General features: G+C 46.0%; 1 protein-coding gene across 3 annotated transcripts in view; it reads right to left on the bottom strand.

Moving 5' to 3' along the window:
* Sil1 (SIL1 nucleotide exchange factor) overlaps positions 1 to 18037 on the bottom strand; it is a 224476-nt gene that overhangs the window by 137414 nt on the left and 69025 nt on the right. For all 3 annotated transcript variants that reach the window (XM_040758095.1, XM_040758093.1, XM_040758094.1), the window contains exon 3: positions 10459 to 10594. In XM_040758095.1, the coding sequence (XP_040614029.1) occupies positions 10459 to 10594 (136 nt within the window). The remainder of the gene's footprint in view (positions 1 to 10458; positions 10595 to 18037) is intronic.

Genomic DNA, 18037 nt, shown 5'->3' on the forward strand with positions numbered 1-18037 from the left:
GGCTCTCTCTGAGACTGCACTTCAGATTTCAAACCTGCTCTCATAGATTTCAAACCTGCGCTTAAGCCCGGGCATCTGCGTGTCCTTCTGTATGTCCTTGCCGGCCACCACCTCCTCTGGCTGAACTCAGTGACAGATTCACGGGTTACACTTACTTTCCTACTTTAAGACTGACCAGCTATTGGTTCTCCTCACTTCTTGTCTCTTTTATAGGGTCCTATCCATAACAAAACGGGCAGTGCCTAACGCTACCATGTCGTTATTTCCGAATGGAAAGCGAGTAAGTATGCCCTCCTACTCAGGTCACCGTCTATGCGATTTCCCCTCCACCCCTGCCTCCTCTCCTTGTCCTCCTCCTCCACCCCTGCTTCCTCCCTGTGTCCTCTCTCCTCCTCATCACTAAGTTACAGATCAATCCCTACAAGTGTTCTACAAAAACTGAACAGGTTAACAAGCTCTAGAAAAGGGTCTCTCATTCTAGCTCTAGGCTAGCCCTTGAGAGCTGTTCTAAGCACCATTTAGATCCCCCACCCCCCACCCCCGATGGCTCAACCTATTTCCCTAGCAGAGGGAGGCCAACTCCAGAGAAAGAAGGGCAGCTGGAGCTACACAGACTTTCTGAACTGAAGCAGAGTCCTTGGCACAAGGCTGACACTGGTATTGGCAGCAACTTCTCCACCATCCCTGCACGATCTAAGCTTTTCATCTCAGCCATTTGGGGAGTTGACCTTTGAAAGCTGAGGCTGTGCTACTCCGATAAGTACTCTTGATTAAACCTTGGAGAGAACAGGTGCATGGAAGCAGGGGAGGGGGCACACAGGGTAAGCATTAAGCATACAAATACTAGTTAACAAGAGGCTGGCCAGCAGCTGCTCTCTCTGTCACACTCAAGCCCACAGATTGTACCCTGGACCCTGGCCTGTCCTAGTCAGGCAATAAAACCAAATCCTGCGCAGATATGCTCTGGTGGCAGCGCAGAGTCAGCCAGCAGTATAGAGAGAGCCCTCAGCCTTGGCAGTGCCTGCAGTGGAGGGGGCAGATCTGGTTGTCTGGGCCTCTGCCTGTGCAGTTTGGCAGCGGGGCTCAGACCTGGTTGCCAAGGGGCAGCACGGCTATCCAGGAAGGCTAGAGACAAAGCTTACCTACGTGAGAAATGAAGAGATCTAACTGTCTTCACAGTCTTCTGGGACCCTCATGTATGTTAGCTGGTCACTCTTCTGTCCTAGTGCAACCATTGGTCAGCTCAAGAAGCCTGGCGGACGCCTTCCTCGAGAGAGTCCTGGTAACCATGGCATCTCTGGGCACTCCTCCAGCCCAGGCCCAAATCCATCACCGTCACTTGCCATGGCGACAGGGATAGCTGAGGCTCAGAGTTCTTTATCTCTGGGCTTTCTGGTCACTGCGTTCAGTTTAGCAGTGATTCAACTGCCTTTGGGTATTGATAATATTGGAATATTGTTTTATGTTGTCTGTATTGAAAGGCTGGTTCTGGAGTTACAAAGTTTCTGTCCTACATCAGGAGAGCCAACTGACTTTGTGGCAGAAAAAAAAAAAACAAAAAACAAAAACAAGGTAGAGCAGTTAAAAAATCTAGACTACTGGTTTCCTTTAACTGCCTAAAACTTTTACTAAGATACAAACCATATCCCAAAATTTGCAAGACTATTATACAAACTTTCTGTACCTCAAGATTTGTGTTTATTAGATATGGTTAAAAATCTGTAAAACTGAGGGGCTAGAGAGAGATGGCTCAGAGGTTAAGAGCACTGGCTGCTCTTCCAGAGGTCCTGAGTTCAATTCCCAGCAACCACATGGAAGCTCACAACCATCTACAATTCAATCTGGTGCCCTCTTCTGGTATGTAGGCAGGACACTGTATATGTAATAAATAAACAAATCTTTAAAAAATAGATCTGAGCCAGGTGATGGTGACGCACACCTTTGATCTCAGCACTCGGGAGGCAGAGGCAGGCAGATCTCTGTGAGTTCAAGACCAGCCTGGTCTAAAAGAGATAGTTCCAGGACAGCCTCCAAAGCCACAGAGAAACCCTGTCTCGAAAAATCAAAAAAAAAAAAATCTGTAAAACTGTAACAAAGGTTGACTTAAAACGTATAACACAGGGTCAATAATTAGACATAGGTAATCTTTACCATTCAGGCTGTAAAACTCAGCACATAGACAGCACCACCAGCCAAAACAAAAAACAAAGACCTAATTCATCAAAGTCTATAGTCCTGGAAAAGTCTCCATATGTGTTAGCCTTGCTTTTTAACTCTTGAAGCTCTGCTTCTGGCTAACAGTTCTTGCTAGCTGAAATATGTCAAGTCAAAACATGGTTTTTATGCTTAAAAGCTCACCCTGAGAAAGACCTGGCAGAGACTGACTTAATAAGTGTCTAAAATCCTTGTCTTTGCTAACTTTTGTTAAGTTTTAGTTGTTTTGATAAACTGAGTCATACAAGAAACTGTTATATTCTGCAATAGTGTACTATAAAAGGACCAGGAAAATAAATTTGCCAGTCTCCCTATGGATTGTATTTTATACAAAAAGAGCTTCAGTTCAAAAACAGTAATTTTTAAAGGCTAAAATTAACAAGGCTAAAACTGTAAAATTCTAACCTTATCAAAGCTACAAACTTGCTATAAACTGTTATAATAATTAAGACATGCAAATTAATAGTCACCTTATAAGTAATCAACTTCTTTAATATGTTTAAAACTATACTCATGCCAGGCATTGGTGGCACACGCTTTTAATCCCAGCACTTGGGAGGCAGAGGCAGGCGGATCTCTCTGAGTTCAAGGCCAGCTTGGTCTACAGAGTGAGTGCCAGCCAGGATAGGATCCAAAGCTACACAGAGAATTCCTGTCTCGAAAAACAAAAACAAAAAATAAATAAAACTCATAGTTATGCTAAATACAAATGTAACTCATTTACAGGGACATGCTTTACTTAGCCTCCTGTATGTGTTTTCAACATTAAACCTAAAGCAAGTAACTAAAAACAAGTTTATTTAAAATCAAGTATATTTAATAGACGTCCCTCAAAACTCTTCAGAGATCTTCTGAATACGGCATTTAAGGTGTTTAATTAAAAATCTTTCTGTGTTAGACAGAAATACAGACTCTTAGGTCTCCAGAGAAGACGATGGGACACAGACCTGAACTGTGGTAACACTAACCACTGGGCAAAGCTGCCCCAAGCCTTGCCTACTGCCAGGGCCTGCCTAAACAAACTGTGGGCACAGCTGGGTTGAGTGCTCTACTCTGCCTTGTCAAAGTCAGTCAGTTTTCCCAAGTTCTTCCTCCACAGGACACTCCCTCAGACCTTCTGGGTCTGGCAGCCAGGGGCCTACGCTGTCCTGTGAGTGGCTGGAGACGTAATGCTGTCCTGCGTGACACCTACAACCTCTGGCGCCAACGAAACCATCAAGACCACTAGGGAGCCTCAGGTACTCATCCAGAGCGCTAGCACATCTGCCGTTTTAATTAACGCACAGGTTGTCTGGACTGCACTCCTGCTATGAAGGATCCCTCTCAGATCTCCGACGAGCCAACTGTGGCTCTGTCACTTTTCTGGAGCTATCGGGTCTCCTGCTGATAAAGGCAGACACTGTTTACTTCAAACTGAAAGACAAAGTCACAAAAAAAAAGGCTTCAACATGACTTTTCTATCCTTTATTTTTAATAACTGATTAAGTCAATTTATTAAAATAGTTGACTTAGGCACCTGCAACAGTGACTTCAATTCCTCACTCACTACTAACGGGAGTAATCTGTTTAACAGTCTCAGGAGAGCTGTGTAAGCCAACGAGTGGCTTGTGGATTCTCATTTGGAAACCGTCCCAGGTCTTGGAACCTTCACCTGTTTCTTGTGCAGTGGCTGTGTCTCGGGAGGCAGGCACACCGGCCCCTTCATTTTCAGGTTCTCTTCCTTAGTGCCTTTGACCTCCTCCAGCAACTCACACTGAGGCTGACTGGGGAGCACGATTCTGATTCTGAGCAGCGGCTTCAGAACAGAGCTCCGCTGCACACACCACCACGTCTCAGAAAGTTTTTACTATTCTTTTAATTAAAGTAACTCGCTCTCCAAAGGCCACTTAAGTGTGTCTAATGATAATCAACTGGATAAAAAATTAAAACTTAGTTTGGCGTTGGTGGCGCACGCCTTTAATCCCAGCACTCGGGAGGCAGAGGCAGGCGGATCTCTGTGAGTTCGAGGCCAGCCTGGTCTACAGAGTGAGTTCCAGGACAGCCTCCAAAGCCACAGAGAAACCCTGTCTTGAAAAAACAAAATAATAATAATAATTTAAGTAATAAACATCTAAGGATATAAAACATCTAAATAAGATATGAATATCAAATAAAATTATTTAATACATAAGTACAAATTATAAAGATACTAAAAATGAGAGCTATTTCAGATTTCTTTCCCCCTCTATGCTATTGTTAGACTAAGATTTCAAAAGTTCAAAGTTTAACATTAATCAATAAAGTTCTAATAAGATGGTAAATCACTGACTACAAATATCAGTCGCAAGCTCAAGATTTTAAAATTCCTCTAGTTGTCTTCAAAATAAAGATTTCTGCTTTCTCATGCTAAAAAAAAAAATCTCCGTCCACTCTAGACACCCAGCCCTGTGGACAGAAAAAATAAAAGCTCATGAATTTTAACCCAAAGCCATAGTTTTTGCTATGACTCAAAGGTGTGAGTCTACTCCGGCTGTTTTACAGACACCTGTTAGTTATGTTTTCTACAATATGGATCTCAGTACAGACTACAAACAATGGTCATGTGAGCTTCAGGGAGTCAAAGTCATAAGATTAGATCCACCTCTCACAGGCCAAATAGACTCTGGGTAGGTAGTCTTGTTAATCGACAGCCTAAGTTCCCTGCCCATTGCCTATTCCTGAGGGGGAAGCTCCAAATATAACTTCCATTTCTTTTCTTTTTTTTTTTTTTTTTTTTTGGTTTTTAAGAGACAGGGTTTCTCTGTATTGTTTTGGAGGCTGTCGGTCCAGCCTGGCCTCGAACTCACAGAGATCCACCTGCCTCTGCCTCCCGAGTGCTGGGATTAAAGGCGTGCGCCACCACCGCCCGGCTAACTTCCATTTCTTTAACTGCTGTCCCTCATCTGTATCGGTCCTGTCAGAGTTCCACTCAGATGGTAGACACCATCCAGAAATCAGCTGTGGGCTATAAACTGCTCCAAAGGTGATCTACGCCACACCAGCCACCCAGGTAGACCTACAAAACTAGAAAGCCGGACTTGCTGAAAACTGATGTAAACCAGTCCGACCTATGTGCTTGCTCCCTGACTCTTCAGCCAGGCCAGCCAACCATGCGTCTGATGAGTGCCCCATTGCCCTATTCACTTCCTAGTCTTTGACTAAGATTCCAGCCTTTCCTCGGCCCTGAAAACAGCATCCTGATTTCACCTGAGAAGGGGTAACAGAAGAGAATACATTACCCCTTATCCTCAACAGAAGGTTGGAATGTTAGATCAAAAGGAAACTCCCTTGCAATGGGGACAAAATGGCTACCTATAGTACCACTAATACCTATAGTACCAAAATTCTATGGCCTTAAAAATTTGTTCTTTCTATCCAGTCCCTCCTCCACATTTCAAAACTACATTTAAGCCAGAGTGAAAGATGATCCAATAGATGACTCCTCCTTTATGCCATTACCTCCTGGTGGCAACCAGAAAGTCCCCAGAGCTCAACTCTGATAAGCCACAAACTTTAGGTATGGACTGCTCCGGTGGGTCCCCATCCACTGTCTCAGACACTCCATGCCCTGGGAGTATACACTGGATTGAACAGGAGAGGTGAGGCTTTTGGAGGCATCCTCAAGAATGTGATAACCTGTAAAGATGGCCCTAGGAAAGGATGGCCATTTACCTCTCAACCACGGACCCGAGGAGGGTACAGAAGTACTAGAAGGTCTGAATCTTAATCTCACCTCAGTGGCAACCTGTGACATGCATAAAAAACTGATCTTTCTTTTCCCTGTACCCATTACCGTGCTTCTAAAATGTATAAAATTTCCCTAAGTGACAAGAGACTTTTGTTATTCACAACCTTTCAAACATGCCAGAATTTATGCTAATAAGTGTCTTTTGGTGGGAGATTCAGGTAACTTCAGCATGGAGACTGGTCACCAGAAAGACTACTTCACGATTAGAGGGTCGGAATTCTAAGATCCACCCTCTATCCCTGGGGAGTGCAGGGGGACTGAGGATTGATCAACTATGGCCACCGCTTACATCCATTATGCCTATGCAATGAAACTTCCACTAAGGGTCCTAAGCAAGGCTTCAGAGTACTTCCTGAACAGCATTTGAGTTGGAAGATGGTAGACTCACAGAGGGCTTGGGAGCTGGGCAGACTGACCAACATGACTCTAAGAGTTCACTGTTTGCAACTCTTCCCCCTAGCTGTTCTCGAGTTGCATTAGTTTTTTTGGTTGGCTTTGTTTTTCAAGACAGTTTTTCTCTATGTAGACCAGCCTGGCCTCGAACTCACAGAGATCCGCCTGTCTCTGCCTCCCGAGTGCTGGGATTAAAGGCATGTGCCACCACTGCCCGGCTCTGCATTGCATTCTTGACACCAAGCAGATACACATAAGTAGTGTAATCTGAGTTTATTTAATTATCAAACCTGAGGAAAGGGTGTAAGAGGTACAGGTAGCCCAAGATTTAGAAGTGACATCTGAAATGGGGGCAGTCACGATGGAAACTGAGCCTTTAGCTTGGGGATCCAATACTAATCCCTAAGCAAACAGTACTGGAATTGAATTGTCCTCTCAGACACACAACACAGGAACCACAGAGCCCCTCTGAAGCTGCCAAGGATGAAAGGCCCCAGAGAAACAGCCTTGCTGTCGTCCTGACCAGGGTCAGCTGCTCCTTCAGACAGGTGTCCAGAGCCTGCAGGAAATCAGGCTCCTCTTTTAAATACTTGAAATCAGAGTAGTTGCTTGTGCAGATCTGAAATGATCTGACCAGATGGCTGGTGCTCTATAATTCTTGGATTGCTCTCATCAGTTGTTGATGATTTCGATTTTTTTTTTCTCTCTTTTCACCCATCACATGAACATGTTCCTGCAGAGACTTCCTGCATGCTCCCATTGAGTGGGTTCTAATACCAGTATTTCAGGGATTCTCACAGCCGCCTTGAAGTCAAATCAGGTCAATAAGAAGCCTCAGGTCGAGCTTGGCTGTGCTTTCCTGAGGCCAGAGGGATCAAACAGGTAAGACCAGGGTGGCCTTTGTTCAGGTGTCCTCTTCACCTCTACTTCTCCTCCAAGTCCCCAAAGAAAGGGAGCAAATGTGTATTTTTTTTAAAATGAGAATACATTGAGTGTGTCCCGTTTGTTAGGTACTTTGAGAAATAGCTTACACACACACACACACACACATACTACACACACACACCACCTTGCTTTATTCTCATACCACCTCTGTGAAGTTCATATTTACATTCCTGTTTTCAGATAAGGAAACTAAAGCTTAGAGGTTCTGAGCAGCCTGAGCATCCACAAGCTCAAAGAGAACCACAGTCAGGCCCAGCACCATGAAGTCTGACCAACTGCCACTGAGTTCTCAGCACCAGAGAAAGCCCTGGCCCTGCCACACCAATGGCCTTTTTTGTTGGTTCTGTATTGCTGGTGAGCCTATAAGCCAAGACACAGTGGACTGAGGTCCATTTTGTTCCTGGGGAAGACAGCATGGCAGTGTTTAAGCTGGCCTTAAAGCTGTTTCAGTTTTGACTCTCCCACTTGTTGGTTGTTGTCTGAGTAATTTCTTCTTGCTGAGAATGAGTTTTGTCTGTAAAAATGGTGGCAGTTACAGCATCTACCTCCAAAGGGTTGCCAGCAGAGTCAATGCTTCGTAAATGTGAGCTATCATCGGTATCTGGGCTACAAGTACAGTACCCTGGCACAAAGTGGGATCTTAGAAAATGTTCAGGGAGACAAAGTCATGGGATCTGGCTGTGACTAATGTTCTATAATAACAAAAGCACAGGCTCAAAATTCTGGAATCCAGGAGTCCTCAGCTCCAGGACAAATGTCTCAGTTCCCTGCTCAATCCAAAAGGACCTGCCAGCAAACAGCTTCCCCTGCTTGCTTATAAGCAGCTGTGGCTGGGTCCACATGCAAATGCTTGCTGTGCCTCTGCTAGGTGAGGCAGATCCCAAAATAAACCACAAGAAAGAGAGACAGGAAAATCACTTCCAGGAACAAGCAACTCCCGGTGAGGATGCTGACATTAATAACAGAGGCAGGCAGACTCCAGGGGAAGTAGCTGTCTCACTGCTGAGTAGCTGAAGCCAAGTTCCCCCCTGGCCTAGTGGGAAGACCTAAAAAGTCAAGTGTTATTCCCCTGGAGTGCCAGGCTGCAGCAGGTTGTCTGGCAATCTGCCTTCCAATGAGCCTAGCCCAAACAGCCTACATACTCTAGTATTCTTCCCTCCGAAGCAAAAGGAGATCAGAGGTACAGCCTTCCCTTAAGAGGCCGGAAGGCCTTCGAACAGGACGGCAACTGGTTGGCCCAGACAGGAACGACTAACTCTCTATGTAAACTTACCATGGTCTTTAAAATCCCCAGAGTGCCCACTATTTCACTGTGCCCCTTCTGGCTCTCCAGCAAGAAAATGCTCTACTAAACTTTGTGTTTATCCCTGCTCTTTCTTCACGATTGCTGTTGGAGGAGAAAGGGATTATTTCACAACCATCAAAGTCTTCCTTCACATCCTAAGTCCCCTTCCCCAGTAAGACCACAAGGAAAAGAAGGCTGCGTGCTCATGTGCCCTCAGAGGTGTGCAACTGCACAACTGGACTGAAGATGTGTGCAGGCGAGGAATCTACCACCTCCGGTGCCTTCATGACACACTGGGTAAAGGACTCTGTATCCACACAGTGCTCAGCTGCAACAGCCTTGGCAGCAGCTTCATGAGAATTCTGTAAGAAGCATTTGCAAGGAGCTCCTGAGAAACTACAGGGTAGAGGGTGCTGTCACAGGAGCATCGCGTGAAATGCAAGCCCAGTGCTTCTCTCCAGTTCTCCTGAGGCCCAGGGCCCACTCCTCGCTCTGGCCACACAGTCTCTGCCTCTTCCTTCCAAAGCGTCCCAGCAGGGGCCCTTGAGCCATCAGCAGCAGGCAGCTCCACTGCCAGAGGACTAGGCAAGGCTCAAGGTCAGAAGTATGAGCCCAGTTCTGCCCGCAGTGTGGGCCAGAGGCTTGAAGGGTGCTAGTGACGAAGCCAAAGGACAGAGTACAAGTGGGAACCCAGAGCATCAGCCCCATCTACTGCAGGCGCTCGCTCGTTTAACAGACTGCCAGCAACTGTACACACAGCCAGAGAACACAGCCCCATCTTTCGCCTCCCCATACCACTCCTGAGAGTCTGAGCGCTTCCTCAAAGACCAAACTCGGCAGGTCCGACAGGGCAGAGCTGGGCCTGCTGAATCCCACACCTCTGTTACAGGGCAGAGCTGGGCCTGCTGAATCACACACCTCTGTTCTTAACTTGGCCTCTCTGGTGCTTCACTCTCCGGTGGCAGCAGCTACCCATATGCAGGCCTAGCAGGAGTGATACTGCTGGCTGGCGCAGCAAATGCTATCCCTGGCAGCACAGCAGCAACGGGGGCTGTGAGGACACAGTGATGAATTCAGCAAGGACCTGATGAAACCACACTATGTCTGCTGCCAGAAACTGCCATCCACTTTGCCACAGTACAGAACACAAACAGCTTGCACCTGAGAATAGTCTCAGTGCTGGCGGAGTAGACTCCAGCCAAGGACAGCTGGAAATGGGGAGGGGAAGGGGGAAGAGAGCAGACGAAGCCTCTGAGGTCAATGGCAAGTGGCAAGTTAGGTAAATAACAGACATGCTATTTCCACTGGACAATAAAGACAGTAATAAGTCTAATGCTATGAACATCAAAGACTGCACACGAGGAAGTTAGCCTCGGACCTGAACATGGTAAGCATCTCACACCTGCAGGCTATTGTCATTATCACTTGAAACCCTAGACTCGGGGTCATAAAAGGGCTAGAGAGTTGCTCCTTCTGAAGATGCCCCAATTATGATCAGGCAAGGGCTAGCCCCTTTTTTTCCTTGGCATGGATTCCATTAGAAGACGACTTGGGGACCTGCACCAGTGCTCAGGATTCTCCAGCAAACGCCATTCCAGCAGCAGAGAGCAGAGCAGCAGAGCCCAAAATAGCATCTGCAGAGCAAGGCGCACATCACTGCTTCTCCCGTGCTTCAGAAAGAAAGTCTCCCATCACTTGCTCAGAAAGCGCGGCCACCCAACCACAGGCCTCAGACTCTGCTCTGCTACAGCATGAAGGTCCCTGGGCCCCAAAGCAGCAGCTGCTACTCTGATGGTCATCATGAGAAGGGCTGTTCCCAGCCCTCAAGAACAAAGGACATTTGTGTGTCTGGTACCTGGCTGAAGAGTCTGCCACTCTTGAGTCGGCTGAAACACCTCCAGCACCTCAGTGTCGAGCTCCTCTTCTCTGGTTTCCTTTGTCTCTGATTCTTTGTGTACATTCTTCTCTGTGTTGGTGAGCGCAAAATCCTTCTGAGAAAAGAAAATAGTGCATTACCCACCACTAAAAGGTCCCAGGCAAGAAGAAAGCAACAGCTTGGGGTGACCCACTCCTCCTGTATGCCCCACCGCCCCCACGGCCAACCTTCAGGCACATTTAGAAAATTGCAGCTCCTTTCACAGGGTCAGCCTCAGAACCAGCATGTGAGGCAAGGTTTTTGGTTATATGCAGTATTTTTATACATGTACAAGGAGAATCACTAGAAGATTCCATACTCTCTTGAGGGGGTTAAAGAGAATGCTAGGGAGAAGGTTAGCACAGCTGATACTTTGATACAGACAAGCAGGTGGCTGAGGTCTAACTGACTCCCAAGTAGTCTGGCAAAGCCCCTGGGGACCGACAGGGCACAAGTGTCCTGGAACATTCCAAGTCATGGAGTGAGAATTGCATGAACATCAGGGAAGAATAATAAGATGAAGTCTGGGGGGGGAGAATATGAACAAGCACCATTTTGCTTCTTCCTGGATTTTTAATGTTTATTTTATGTGTATGAGTGTTTGCCTGAATGCACGTGTGTGTGTGTGTGTGTGTGTGTGTGTGTGTGTGTGTGTGTGTGTGTGTGTGTGTCAATGTGCATTTGTGCCTGCAGAGCTGGCCTCCCATTTTTAAATCTGTACTGTATAAAAGTATTCCTGTAAGCAGGAAGCAGAGGGCTCCAGAGCTTGGGGAAATTACTTTGGGGTAGTGAGAGGGAGCCCATACTCGCACACAGCCCTAACACTTCCCTGTCACTACTCTTCATCCAGTCCCCAACTCCCACCCTAAGAGGTGCACCTCTTAGTGTCTTCCTTTGACAATCTGTGCTGAGTACCTTCACCTCATTTTGATTTCTCAACCATTCTACACCTCCTGGGAATGTCATACGCATGCGCTTCCTCAAGCAGTGCCCCGGCACTGGCAAGGGACCCCGCCTGCCTGGGTCCCTCAGTGTCTCATCTTTAATTAGCTGTCAGAGGAAAGGTTAAGGCGTTAAGGTGTTGCTGATGACAATACAGAACCCCTCCAAGAATCTTCACATTTTAACTAGAAATAAAAGCATGAAATTTAGGTGGCAGAATTTCACACCTTGTTAAGGACCAGAAAGGAAAATACCTTGGGCATAAAGAGTCTCTTAAATCATTTCACAATTAATGACATCATTGACTATGGCACAGTGGTAAAGAATGCAAGCTCTCTCTGTCACATAACACAAAACTCAAATCTCATGTGTTTGTGTGATTCTAGGTTTCTACATTTGTGCAGCAGAAACAATCTAGTTCATATTTTAGAGGACATATTATAACGTAAGCACTAGCCCTGTGAACATGGTACCTATCATCATCACAGTACTTATAAAAATCAGTCCAGGGTTCCAGGTCAGAGAAATCTGTGCCATGAAAACTAACAGTACAGTTTCACTCGGGCAGGTCAGGTGGAGGTCACTCTGTGCCCCAGGGGTTCAGCATGGCTCAAGCCTCTCTTACCTATCCAATTTTAAGTTTACACAAAAGTTAATTGGAAAGAAAGTTAGGGGCTGGAGATGGCCCAGTGGTTAAGAGCACTGGCTGCTCTTCAGAAGACCCTGCTTCATTTCCTAGCACCCACGTGGCGGCTCACCACCAACTGTAACTGCAGTCCCAGAGATCCAGCAACTGCTTCTGGCTTCCATGGGCACGCCACACACATGGTACATAGACATACTTACAAACAAAATACCCATATACATAAAAAACAATCTGTTTTTAAAGAAAAGAAAAACAGACACTGGGTGGGGTACACAGTACACATCTGTAATCATAGCAGGAAGGGGAAGTGAAGGCAAGAAGATCAGGAACGTTCACGCCCGGCCTCAGTTACATAAGCAAGTGCAAGGCCAGTGTGCACTCTATAAGACCCTGCTAATGGGAACAGGAAGAAGGGTGGGCAGAGAGAATAGCAGGTAGAGAGAAGAAATAAGAGACAGAGGAAAAGAGCATGGATGTGAATTAAGAGCAGGATAGCAGATGTGTTTGTGACACTACAGAGGACAGCCAGTCAGGAGAACGTGGCCATCCAGGATTTCCAACTGCCAACTCTCTGGAAGCAGGTACTGGGTCCTCTGTATGTCCAAGACCCAGCGCCCAAGATTTAGTTCATTAATGACTGAGGGAGGGAGTGAATCAATGAATCAATGAATGATTGACACTTCGGAGGCAGGTGTGACTTTGGGGCCTTAGAATAAGTCAATTCCTAATCCCTGGGTCTTCTGCAGACAGGTAGCAAGCAGGACCATACTCTAGAATACAACTACTTTAAGTAGCCAGGGCCTGTGTACTCTAGGACCAGTAGCCAGCCCCTGGCCAAAAGGGCTAGGTGACAGGATTAGAATGTTATTAATAAAAATTTCCTCAAAGCTTTATAGGCCCTGGAGTCAGGCAGGGATGGATGGAGCTGATCGAGCGGGCCAGGTGGACACACCAGGAGCACCAGGAGCACCAGGAGCACCAGGCCGGTGAAGCACAGCCCTCCCACCTTCACTAAGGCAGCTGCTATTCCTCAGTCCACCCCTGGTGCACAACTTGAGCACAAACAGAAATCTGGGTTTTTATGAATGCTCATTTGTAGAGTGCTTAAAAGACCAAACACCTAAGCTTTGAATTGCAGTTTTGCTTTAGTGTACCAAGAGGTAATTCCTGGATGTGTGACAGTAAGCAGAATAATTCTCAAGCTACAGAAGCAAGAAATCCTTTGTTGTATGACAGACTTGTCATAGGGAGATGCAACTCGCAGATCTACTCATGCCAGGTAAGGAATCCAGGTTATACCAAGTAATGACGGCATTGTTAGGAATAAAGTGTGAGGGGAACCTTGGCGGAGTCCATGGCAGGTGAGGGTGGTGCCCGAGGCAGAGGGACAAACATGCTAGACAGACAGAGCATAGTGACAAGTTTTATTAGAAAGGGAGGGAAGGGGGCAGGAAAGAGAAAAGAGACAGAGAGACACAGAGACAGAGAGAAGACAGAGAGGAGAGGGAGACAGGAAAAGCCCTGTCTGCCTGGGGGGAACCGTGGAGAAAGAGAGAGGGTAAAGAGAGAGAGAAAGAGAGCAGAAGTGGACAGGGTCTTTCTTTTAAAGGGGTTCTTTGCACCTGAATTAAGACTAGTACTCATGGAACCCGGGGCTGACCCAGGTACTGCCTGAGAGCATTCTGCCAGGAGACAGGGGCAGGCCAGCATAATGCCTGAATCCTTACAAGTATCAAAGTTCAATGTGGTGAACCAATGAGGTTTTTTTGCTGAAGTTACTAACAGAAGTATTGGTGAGGAACTGCCCCAAGGAGGGGGGTAACTCAGAAGCAGCTGCATCACCAGAAACCCCACACCAAGAGTGTCCACTCCCGCAAAACCTGCAGCCCCGGGGCTCTCTACACAGTTTATATGCAGCTCTACAGCCTTAGTCTCTTTGTGCAGTTTGACCGGCCACCCACACCCACCCCTCAGCTGCTCACTCCCTTTTATACTGTTGCAGCCCTGGGGCTCTCTACACAGTTTATATGCAGCTCTACAGCCTTAGTCTCTTTGTGCAGTTTGACCGGCCACCCCCACCCACCCCTCAGCTGCTCACTCCCTTTTATACTGTTGCAGGCCCCCTAAGAATCTTACAAGATGTGTGACCTTCTGTTTACCTCCTGTCTACCACCTGAAGTTGCCCAGCCCCCCTCCTCTCCTTGAGCAAATGTTACTGCTCGGAAGGAATGGCCTAATGTGGAGGAATATGCCATTTACCGCCCTTCAAAGTCCAGGCAGGGCTGGCAGTGTTCATGCTGATGATTAGGAGACAGGAAAAGCTGTTTTTTGTTTTTTTGTTTTTTGTTTTTTTCTGATTTCATTAACAAAGGTAACAGATCAGGTCAACCCAGCAACAGAGCACACTACAGGTACCTGACATGCTTTCCTCCATAAGAGAGGACCAACACATAAGCAATAGCTTTTGCACTGGTATTTGAAGCACAGCACAGCACTTGAGCATAGTGGGGATGTGGCAGAGACATTACAAAGAATGGAGATTCATCATGGTCTTATTAAGAAGGGAACCAAGGGCTGGAGAGACGGATCAGTGGTTAAGAGCACTGACTGCTCTTGCAGAAGACCCGGGTTCAATTCCAAGCATCCACATGGCAGCTAATAACTGTCTATAACTCCAAGATCTGACACACACTCACACAGACAGACATGCAAATAAAATAAAAATAGATTATAAAAAGAGAAGGGAACAAGTATACACTCTACTGTCCCTCTCTTAAGATCAACTAGAACCACTTGGTGGGGAAAGAGCCAGCAGGGCGCCCCCACAGTTCTCCCTCAGGCCATTGACATCTGAAGCACTCCCTGCTGGAAAAGCCTGTAGCTCTCACTGGTCCTGCGCCCAGTCTCAACAGCTGTCACTGAGTTACCATGGAGAATGAACTCAGACATCCTGTGCCCTCCTCCACACGGGCTGCTGCGCTGCCTTGAGGCTTTGCCCACTTAGGATCCTGGGAAGCAGGTGAACATCCACACCCAGCAGCTTAGCCAACTCAGCCCTGGAGGCAGAATGGCGGACGGCTAGTGAAGCTCTGTGTCCTGTCATCATCCTGCAGCCCCAGGAAATAACGAGGCTGTGCACCCTCAGTGTCTCTGCCTACTGGAGGCCCTGAGAAGCACATGGACAGCCTACCTCAGAATCCTTGTGCAGCCATCATGCAATGCATGATGTCACCACGCAACCTTTGACAGCCTTAGAGCTGTCTGCATAACGCCAGGGAATCAACAAGGAGCTCAATGGGGACTGGTCGCCCAGTGAAGACAGCCTGGGGCTGGGAGAGAACCAGAGGATTAGAGAGGCCCTGCACCAGGAAAGGTTGCACAGCCCCAGAAGAGGGGTGGCACAGAGTGACAGGCGGGTGCTGAGGAGAAACCACTGGAGCCAGAGAAGGAGAGGAGTAAGGAACAGGAACAGGGTCAGGCTGTCCAGGACCCGGGGAGAGGGAGAAACCAGGAGATCAACAGAACTGACTCTCACAAGTCACTGTAGACTCATACCATGGTAAGCACACATATACACATATCTACATGTAGTGATGCATTATTTATTATTTATTAAGGCTTGACTGAGGATTCAGAAAAGCAAAGTCAGCCTCAAGCTATAGCTATCAAGCAGTGGTGGTACACACCTTTAATCCTAGGACTCAGGATTAAGAGGTAGACAGATCTCTTTGAGTCCAAGGTCACCCAGATCTACATAAGAGTGAATCAGTCTAAAAGAGAATTATAGCTCACACCTTTAATCCCAGCACTAGAGGGTTATAAAAGACAGGAGGAAGTAATCAGTTTAAGGTATTCATTCTCCAGCCACACTGAAGAGAGGTTACAGTCTAAGGTTTGGTGAGAGCTCCTGGCGGACAGGACCAGCCCATTCAGACTGAGGTAGAGGTAAGAAGCAAGAGACCAGCTGATTTGTTTTTCTGATATTCAGCTTGAAGTCTGAACACAAATCAGTGTCTGGGTCATTTTTTTTGTTATACCTACATATAGTAAATAAATAAATATGATAAAATTTTAAGAAAGTATACAAATACATAGAAGATTAATATTCTTTTGAATGACTTTTTTAAGCCAAGTGTAGTGAGGAACACCTGTGATGGTCAGGGTACGTCAAGACCCTCCTCAACTACACAGTGATTCCAAGGCTACTCGAGAACCTATGTCAAGAAACTAAGTAACAAAACTTCTGTGAACAAATGGAAACAACCATGACACATGAAATACTGAAAGGTTTACAGCAACACCTGCTCCCATTTAAAAAGACTTCCAACAATGTAACAGTGCAGTCCCAGGGCCTAGAAGAAACCACAGGTGGTAGAATATAGGGAAAACAAGAGCGGAGCGGAACAAACATACAGAGAGAAAAAGAAAAAAAGTAGCAGTAAGAAGAGTTGTGGGTGGTTTTATGAGACGTACTCACGTGGCCCAAGCGGGTGGTGAACTCACTATGACACCAAACCTGGATTTGAACTCCTGATCCTCCTACTTCCACCTCCCAAGGTCACTAGGAAAAGGCCTCTGGAGACTGGAGACTCTGGTTGCCAACCCTCCTCCCTTTCCACTTCCTGGGTCACCACGGTGCCAACACCCCCCCACACTCCCCTGCATGCTCCTGTCACTACAGTCACCCCATCAGGCCATCCCTGTCACAATGGATTCAAAGTCCCTGGGATCATCATTCAAAATACAACCTCCTCCTACAATTTCCTCCTTTTTCTCTATCAGGAAACTTGTGCACAGCAAATGTAATTAATAAAATAAGAAAAAAGAAACAAAATGAGAGGGTTAAAAAAGTAGATTTACAACACACTACTACAGAAATATGAGTACTATTATGCACAGCTAAACACTAAAAATTAGAAACTCTAGAAGACATGGATCAATTTCTAGACGCACAACCTATGAATCTGAACATGACACAGAAAGTGAATAGACCAACAGAAAACAATGACCCTGAATCAGCACTATAAACTCGACCGTCAGAGACCAGTATAGGGTCAGAAAGACCCACAGGGTAGGTCACTAAACCTTCAACAAACTGAAACCAATTACCAAACTATTCCAAAGAACTGTCTGGTTCAGAACCATTCCAAACTCATTCTATGAGGTCAGCGTTATTTTAAATATCAAAACTAGATAAGAACACAACAATCCCATGAAACTAGAGTCCAACATATGTGGTGTCATAAATGCAGAAATTTTTAACAAAATGGAAAATCAAACACAACAGTCTACTAAAAATGAAACAAAAATAGCGAAATAAAAAAAAAATCCAGGCAGAGTTGGCTCAGCCTTTTTAAAAAAAACCTACATGGCTGTTGGGATTGTTCATCAAGTAAAACACTAGCCCCACAAGCCTGATGACCTGAGTTAGATCCCCAGATCCCACAGTGGAAGAGGAAAGTGATTTCCCAGAGGAGTTACCAAGTAAGATTTATTCCACAGGTGTAAGCATGGCTAAACACACAAAAATCAATAAACATAATTAATCACATCAACAAAACTGAGGACAAAGACTACATGAGCATCTAAACAGATATAGAACAAGCATTTACTAATATTCAGTGATGCTTATGATTCAAAAAACTAAAACTGCTAGGTCTAGAAGCAGAAGATTTCCTCACAGTAAACATACAGTTAACAGCATGTTACAGCAGAAAGCTGAAATTGTTTCCTTTCAGATCTGGAGCATAACAAGGATAAAGAAAAATAAAGAACATCAAACCAAGAAAGAGGTCAAATTACCCCTGTTTGCAAATGACATGATTTTCTATGTAAGAAAACTTAATAGCATCACACACGCACACACACACACATCACTAGAACTGAGAAGCAAATTCAATAAAGTTACAGGATATGAAGTCAATATACAAA

The sequence above is a fragment of the Mesocricetus auratus genome, unplaced genomic scaffold (assembly GCF_017639785.1).
Source record: "Mesocricetus auratus isolate SY011 unplaced genomic scaffold, BCM_Maur_2.0 Super-Scaffold_100015, whole genome shotgun sequence".
NCBI classification, from domain to species: domain Eukaryota; kingdom Metazoa; phylum Chordata; class Mammalia; order Rodentia; family Cricetidae; genus Mesocricetus; species Mesocricetus auratus.